Source organism: Theobroma cacao, chromosome 2, assembly GCF_053813885.1.
Source record: "Theobroma cacao isolate CCN51 chromosome 2, ASM5381388v1, whole genome shotgun sequence".
NCBI lineage: Eukaryota > Viridiplantae > Streptophyta > Magnoliopsida > Malvales > Malvaceae > Theobroma > Theobroma cacao.
The window spans coordinates 35,956,545-35,965,200 of NC_142640.1; the positions used below are offsets into that span (position 1 = coordinate 35,956,545).

General features: G+C 35.0%; 1 protein-coding gene across 1 annotated transcript; it reads left to right on the forward strand.

Moving 5' to 3' along the window:
* The first annotated feature begins 933 nt into the window (after positions 1-933).
* Positions 934-7,100, forward strand: LOC18609235 (Regulator of Vps4 activity in the MVB pathway protein). Its single transcript, XM_007044260.3, has 6 exons — positions 934-1,096; positions 1,250-1,382; positions 1,467-1,570; positions 4,893-5,064; positions 5,219-5,359; positions 6,307-7,100. Exons 1-6 carry the CDS (start codon positions 1,047-1,049, stop codon positions 6,688-6,690), a joined length of 984 nt encoding a protein of 327 aa, XP_007044322.1. The 5' UTR covers positions 934-1,046; the 3' UTR covers positions 6,691-7,100.
* The last annotated feature ends 1,556 nt before the right edge of the window (positions 7,101-8,656 follow it).

The following is an 8,656-nucleotide window of genomic DNA, read 5'->3' on the forward strand; positions in this document are numbered from 1 at the left end:
GTTTAATAAATAATTATTTTAACTATAATTATTTTTTATCTTTATTATTATTCATTTATAAATTAAAATTTATAAATCGTTAAATACTTTTAGCTTAATAATAAAAATTTAAATATTTAATTTTCACAAAAATTATATTTATTTTGACTTAATTGACTCGTTATCTTAAATCTTACATGTTTATGTTAATATTTTGACAATACATATTCTACTTTTATAATTTTTTACGTTAATTTTTATAAGTTTACGTAAAAATTTTTTAATTACAAATTTTCACTATAATTATTTTTATCCTTATTATTATTCATTTATAAATTTAAATTTGTAAACCGTTAAATAATTTAAAGTCGAGAATAAAAATTTTAATGTTTAAGTTTAAACAAATTATGTTTATTTGAATTAATTGACTTGTTATGTTAAATCTCACATGTTTTATGTCAATATTTGCTATACTTTTATAATTTTGAACATTAATTTTTAGTGTTTAAAATCAAGATTTTTCAATTATTAATTTTCATTATAATTATTTTTATCTTTATTATTTTTTTATGAATTAAAATTTATAAGTCGTTAAATATTTTAAATTCAAAAATATAAATTTAAATATTTAATTTTTTTAAAGAAATATATTTATTTGATATAATTAATTTATTATCTTAAATTTTTTAAATTTACGTTAACATTTTGACAATTCTTTGACTTTATATTTTTTTAGGTATACTTCAATAAAACTGCGAAGATTTATTTATTGAAAGTATAGTATTCGGATCCAAATTCCAAATCACTTAGTTGGGATAAAAGACTGACCAAATATTTACGCAACACTTGGACTCTGACATGCTTACAAGTTTCATTAACCGACAGATCTTTCACCTGTGGCAATTAAAAACGCGTTTCCTTACAGAAGAAACGATTCGTCGAAGGGCACTTACGTGGCATTTGGTGCCTTATGATAGATAGACTTGACTTTCTCTGCAATTCATCATATAAAGAAAAGATCCTGTTCGAATCATCAACGGAGAGTTTCTCCTCTGGTTAGTCATAAAATGTCTCTCTTAAACCAATTGTTTAATAGAGGTGTTTTTGGTGCAAAATGGTTAGTTCTTTCTTTCTGTCTGTTTTTTTTTTTTAATTTTTTTATGTTCGACATAATTCTGCATTTAAATCATATATAATGCAGAAGACTAAATATCTTTGTTTCCCTCTCGCTAAAATTTATGGGTTTTGTTTTTTTGGTATAATTTTGTAGTAAAACATGCTTGAGCTTGGCAATCTCGCGCATTAAATTGCTGCAAAATAAGAGGGATTTGCAGCTCAAACATATGAGAAAAGAGATAGCCCAATTTTTGCAGGCTGGCCAAGAACCAATTGCTCGAATTCGGGTACCCTTTCTGACTTCATGTTTGATCATTTTATTGGCTAATGCTTTTAATTGCCATATTTTTTGTTTTTGTTTGAGGGATTAGGTGGAACATATAATCAGAGAGCAGAATATATGGGCTGCATATGAGATACTGGAGCTTTTCTGTGAGTTTGTTCTTGCACGCGTTCCTATTCTTGAAAGCCAGAAGTAAGTACAATGGTCAAAGACTTTAAGGACTCAGGCTTTTATTTCATTGGTTTCGCATAATGGTTTATTATTTGTATCCATTCCAGTGTTTGTGCCATGCTCTTTTAAATCTGAAGTCTGCAGCTTTTCATGATTAAAGTTGTAGCTAAACTTGAACACCTTGGATGAACAAAGCCAGAGGCTGAAATCTTTATCGCTTAACGTGCACATAAATGAAATTTAGTCTTCAGGCTTGCTTGTGAATTGTGAAGTACAAGTACAATTTTGCAAATTCTATTTCAATGGCTGTCACTGTTTACCTATTGTCTTTGAGTAATGTTTGTTTGATACATATTTAATTGGTGAAATCATTATATATGATCATCTTCTATATCTACCGGGTATACCCCAGAACCTTAATAATATTTTTCTCATGATCTTTCTCCTTATGTATGATCTTTTTATAACACATCTTAATTTTTGTTCTGGTCTTATTTTTTTATTAGATCTTTTTTTTTAATTTTTCTTGATATTTTCTAATTGATCAATTCATGAAAAATCCATATAATAACCTCCTGCATCTAGTTTCCTAAATTTGTTATTGGTGTGAAGTCGGTGCTTGGATAAAACCTCAAATGTATCACAGGATGCTTCAGAATATGAATATTTCTAGGTTCAAAAGTTCAGAGAGGCAGTTGCCTGATGGTTACCCTGTAAACAACTTTATAATACCCAATTCGACCTATGTTTCAAGTATCTATGAATGTGCAAACTTTGGGGACACGAAAAGTAGAACTGCTTTGGAAAAGCGATTGCATGTTGCCCGGTAATAGGGCACTCATATCAGTGGTCCTGCAGTATTGAGCATTGTGGATTTGTTTGCTTTTACATTGGACCAAAAGGGGGCCAAAAATGTGGAGAACTGCTTCTGAATGGATGCATTATCATTGATCACTAGAGAGTGTGAACAGCTTTAATCAGAAATGGAGTAATAAGTGTGATTAAATCAGGATGCTGGTATGATTATGCTTGTATAACAAGTATGAGATAAGTTCATTGTCTCATGCTGTGTGAATTGAAGACAACATAATTTTTAGTCATCTAATATGTTTGGTAAGATGTGATGAAAGCCAACAGATGCATCAGCATGGACTGTATGGATTCTAGTTTGAGGCCATTCTGTAATGTGATGAAGGCCCACAGAACTTGAGTTGATGGTAGTGTAGGGGGTGAGATAAGTTCATTGTCTCAGGCTGTGTGAATTGAAGACAACATAATTTTTAGTCATCTAATATGCTTTGGTAAGATGCGATGAAAGCCAACAAATGCATCAGCATGGACTATATAAATTCTAGTTTGGGGCCGTTCTATAATGTGATGAAGGCCCATAGAACTTGAGTTGATGGTAGTGTAGGGTTCTTTTGATAGGAATAGAGGACGTGTTGCAATGAGTGAATTGGAATGCGCTAGAAGCGGCAGAGAGGAAGATTGGAGCAGTCCTTGAAGCTTAAGTGCTTTGGGTGGTAAGTGGTGAGGGGTGAGAAAAGGTGGAGGAAGCGACAGATTACGGCAAATGGGAAGGCTGAATAGAAAGAATGCTTGGAGAGTCTCGAGAGAGCTTTTCGTATAATCTCTATTCGGTTTCTAATGATTTCTGATTGCCTCCCAACTTTCAAGCCTTTCATATTTATATTGAACAGGAGCACTTTCTTAGGAGCAGTTAGGAGAATACGTTCAATCATGGAAGAATGTGCTTGTTATGGAAAAACAATTAAAAAACGCTTTATGGGATATTAAAAGAATGACCATGTGATTGGGTAGTGGGCATATGTTTTGAGTAATAGAGTTGTGACACTTGATAGTGCACCACATGTATTCTTAAGGAGCAAAAAAAGAAAAAGAGGTAAATCACATGTACTTCAAGGAAAGGTTAAGAGGAAATCTTTTTAACTGTCTCCATATCTAAACTACCAAACCAAGCTCTTTAGAACATCCTAAATGTGAAGTAATTCATGAATCTTGCCACTTGTTCTGAGTTACTTTCACTTCCTCATACAAATAGCTGTTTCGTGCTTGTTCCTAGGTGTTTCCGCGCTTGGAACACTCCTAGGTGCTTCTGTGCTGGGAACGCCTTTGGGCGCTTCCGTGCTCGAAATGCTTCTGGGCGCTTTCATGCGTAGAACACCCCTAAGTGGTTCTGTGCTTGTAACGCGTTGGGTGCTTTTGCGTCTAGAACGCCCTAGGCGCTTCCACGCTTGGAAGACCCCTGGGTACTTCTGCGTTTGGAATTCCCCAAGGCCCTTCCGCACTTGGAATGCCCTTGATGTAATTTTCCTGTAGCATAGTACTTTAAAAATAATAGTTAGTCAAAATTTGGCGTCTACAGGTAAAAAAAGTATACGGTAGTATAATAAATCTTTCAATTGGATAAAATTTTCTAATTATTTTATGTGGATCCATCTACTTGATTGTAGTATTTTATTTTACTACGTTGACTTAGCATGGTATGTTGCACCAGGACATACAAATAATATTGAGGAGTGACGTTATTGTACTCCATTTGCTTGTTCTAATTCATGAAAATAGCTCATCTCAATATGGACAATTTGCTTCCTTTAAAATTCATGTCAGGATTAAAGATTTCATGACATCAGACAAGCTACTGACTTACAAGAGTGCTGCTATAATCAACATTGCAATAATGGAAGTATAAAATGATGTATGGACAAATATTGGTTCTCTTTAACTCTAATGTGACCTAAGAAGCAAATGCATTTTTTCATAATGGAGCAGAAACACAGATTTTTTTAGTTAGATCAATTGCCACATTGAAGAAAAGGAATAAGTCCTGATGGATAGCTTTAATGCATTAGCAGTATCTTCTGAAGAAATCAACTGTGGGTGCACGTGAGCAACAGCTTTTGATTCTTTTCCAATTGTTCTAATCAACTGTGGGTGCACGTGAGCAACGGCTTCTGATTCTTTTCCAATTGTTCTAATAATGTGTGTGTGATATGCATGTCCTTGCTATAGCCACATATTTTTTCTAAGATGTATGTATCTGTATTATAATCTTATTACACAAACTACTCCCTGATTTTGCAGCAAGCTATGGTTGAAGCACTTTTCTGTCATTCTCATTCTAATTGTATTGTCATTTGCTTTAGCCAAGAATTTCATTTTTTTTTTTGCCATAAAAATAAATGTCAAATTAAGCTTTTCTTTTTCCTAGCGCAATCTGTGTACCCATTGTAGCCTTGCAATAAAAATAGATGTCGAATTAAGTGTTTCCTTTTCCGAGTACAATCTGAGCACCTATCGTAACAAGTCTTCCACATAACAGGGAGTGTCCGTCAGAATTGCGAGAAGCTGTGGCAAGCATAATTTTTGCTGCTCCTAGATGTTCAGATGTGCCTGATTTGTTGCAGATCAAGAATTTGTTTTCTACAAAGTATGGAAAGGAATTTGTCACTGCTGCGTCTGAGCTTCGTCCTGACTCAAGTGTCAACCGTGCAGTTAATTATCTTTATTTCACTTAGTTTTTTTCCTCTCATGAGGTGTGATGTTTCTTTTCCTCTCATGAGGTGTGATGTTTCTGCTACAGTGGCGGAGATTGCAGCTTGATTATTATGATATGCCATTTCTGATTCTTTTTTTTTTGTCATTTAGATAATCGAAAAGCTCTCAGTTAGTGCTCCATCAGGAGAGATAAGGCTCAAAGTCTTGAAGGAAATAGCCCAAGAACACAGTGTAGAATGGGATTCTTCTAGCACTGAAGCAGAGTTCAGCAAAAAGCATGAAGATTTGCTGGTACAGTTACAAAATTATGTTTCAGATTATTTCTCTGTGGACTATGCATAGATTAATCTTCTGGAAATATTTCTGGTTCATGACTCCATGCTCTTGATATATATACTGCTGTTAGGGAGCAGTTGCTAGAAGCCGTTTTATGCATGCTTCTTGTTGCTGTTTCTGCCTCTGATAGCAGAAATTGCTTAGAGAGTTCTGTTGTGCCTATTTAATTTGGTATTCCCATCAATCACCCCCACCACCACCACACACACACAAAAAAAAAAAAGTAGGAAAAGGTATCATCTTATTGGTAAAGTGAAATCTCAGGATGTAATAGTTTTCAGTACTCAGTATGAGTTGAGATAATCAAAATGAAATTTCTGGGTTTTTAAGTAATCAAAATGTGTTGATTTAATGTTAGGTGTCATCTACTCTATAAGTATCAGTATCCCACACTTAACCAAATTCTGTACACATTTTTGATATTGCCAATCTCTATTATGCAGCGTTAGTTTGCAAATGAGTCTCAAAACATGGTTAGATATAAATGTTTACTTTAGAAAAAATTATAAAAGCCCAATTATTCTGTTGTGTCCTTGAGTCTAGAGCTTTGTGAGGATAGCAGCATTGGACATACCATTTCTGTGTGAAACATGTGACCTTTGTTTGTGTCCACAAATCAGAGATTAGCCAACTAGAGATATAGGGCATGAATGCAATATTAGACTCATTTGATCTCAGTGACGCCTCAATCCTAACTATATTGGGCTGGCTATGTGGATTTGTTTCTCCTGTTGAAGAACTTCCTCTAAGACTCTTGTTAATAATTACTGCAAACTGTAATCAAAAGATGACAACTTATACTTTGTAATTTTACTATGAAATTTGCAGACACCATATGCACCTTTCACCTACACACATGCATGCATTCTGGTGTCTGATTGGCTTTTTGATGTTATTTGCAGGCTGGATCAAAGCAAGTATGCGCTGAGGCTGCAGTTTCTCAATCTATTATTAGACAAGCCTCTATTAAACCTTCACCTTCTAATGGGGCGAAACCTGTTCTACTTACCAATGCTAAACAGGCATCTCAACACCAGCAAGCTCCTGGCCCTGTGAGCAAGGCGGCCTTGTTGACTAGTAGTGAAATTGAGCCTTCAGCCAAAAATTGTACAGCTGGTTCAGTTAGTGACATTAAAACAGAGACAACATCTCGACCATCTGATGTCTTGGAAAGAGCTCGAGCTGCCATTGCCTCTGCAGAGTGTGCAATAGCAGCTGCCCGTGCAGCTGCTGAGCTGGTGAATGTTAAATTTGGTTCAATGAAACTAGAAGGAACATCATCGTAACATATGGATGATTGGTGATGGTTGTTCAATTGCATATTCTTGTGATATATAAAGGCACATCGGCTGATCAACAGAGGAAAGGGGCTAAAAATAGGCTGAAGTGAAATTTAAATGATTGGAAACTAGCTCTCAGTAAAATGCTCAAATAGGGATTTGGAGATGTTGAATTATGCTTTGAGGGAAGTTGTAATGCTTCCATCATTATATCATTTGTCAGAATTAAGGGTTGAGTGAACTCCATTTTCTCTAGACTGGCGACCTAGCTTATTGACCAGCATTGAAGTTCCCAAACCAGCTGTTCTGCAGACTATAAACTTCCAATGTTTCTGGAGTTCACTAAACGTTCTTATGTCTTCTGGAATGAAACTGCTTACTTTTTCCTCTATTGTAAATTCGTTTTTTTTTCTTTATATGGATCAGTTACTAATGCAGTTGAATTGCTAAATCCTGGAAGTTTACCACGTAGAGTAATAATCTGAATGATCGAATTCGTATTCCCCTATCGGGACAATTGTACATCTCAATGATTTAAATCAGCTAAAAAATGTTCTCCTCTGAATGCTATTGTATCAAGTGCATGGGAAAAAGACTGTGTTTCCAACTTTACCAGGCCTGGGCTTTAATATTCAAAGCACCAGCGGGCCGAGCTCATGAATAGGTCGCCAGCTCGACAAACTAAAACACTAGTAAAATAGTTATTGTAGATTTTATTAGTTGATGATTCAGGAACCCCTTTTGAAGTTCTCTGTCGTGTTGAAAATGACAAGGGTACAATATTTCAAAGGCTATGAGATATACAAGACATAAAATCCTGCAGGTACGGTTTATAAGATTTAGTTTGAAAACCTATAAGCAGAATATTAGGGTTCACGCTTCACATCCAACCCTACCGACAGCAGAAAGAAAACAGAAACCATTATTCTTCTCATCAATGCCTTCTGTCATGTATTCAAGGAAAGAAAGAAAAAAAATAAAGAGCTTAAAGTTTCTTTAAAAACAGAAACAATAGAAGAAAATGCATAAGAAGGAAGTCTTCTTCTGGAGACCACGGAGAGAGGAAAAAAATTCTTTAAGTGCTGTATGATCAAGATGGATTTGAATGTGTTGTTCAGGGTTTCTCAATGAATTGCATTTATTTATTATTTCTAGAGGTTAACTCAAATATCATTTTTGTCTTTATAATTTCAACACGATATTTGTATCCTCAAATGTCTTTATAATTTCTAAAGGTTGACTACAGATCCACTATGACATGCAATGGTGCTCCATGCCCTCGCAAAAGGACAACAAGGAATAAGAGAGAGAGAGAGAGTAACTTTTTGTTTGAAAGCATATGTATCCATGCATCAGTCAAGGGTTTTTGTTTGATATATGTGGTGGTGAGAAGGACCAGAACATTCTTGTTGCTATTCCCAAATGGTCCGACCTACATTCACTCTCCACTGACCTCTCATCAGGGCATAGCCCTAGCCAGCAGAGCAGGTCACGTACAAATGAAAAAAACATACCCGGCCCCCTTAACAGCTTTAGTTTTAGCCTTTTAAACAAATTATTATTATTATTATTTTTATGTAGCATTTTTCCATGCTTAATTTTCACATAGCCAAGCATGCAGTCAGAGACAAATGTGTATTACCTGAAAGCATATAAAATCACACTTGTCAACAGCAAATAAATAATATGATATGCAACTCAGACCCACGTCTCTTTCACAAAAGACATCCCCTTCCATGCATGAAACATTGAAACTTCAGCTTCAGCGTTCTCTCCTGCATTATTACACTTCAAGCCGTACAGATATTCACTGCGAAGAGAGAGTGATAAAGATGTGTCGACAGTTTTTAGCAGAAGAACTAAGGACAGAAATAAACATTAAGTAATAGGGGAGGAAGGGAAAAAAGAAAAAGAAAAAGAGAACCCCCAGTTGGGAAGAAAGGATAATAGTATACTACAACATAAGCCATAT

Coding starts and splice junctions, on each gene's coding strand:
- LOC18609235 (XM_007044260.3), top strand. CDS start 1,047: ATGTCTCTCTTAAACCAATTGTTTAATAGAGGTGTTTTTGGTGCAAAA. Junction 1,097..1,249: donor GGTGTTTTTGGTGCAAAATG/GTTAGTTCTTTC, acceptor ATAATTTTGTAG/TAAAACATGCTTGAGCTTGG. Junction 5,360..6,306: donor AAAAGCATGAAGATTTGCTG/GTACAGTTACAA, acceptor TGTTATTTGCAG/GCTGGATCAAAGCAAGTATG.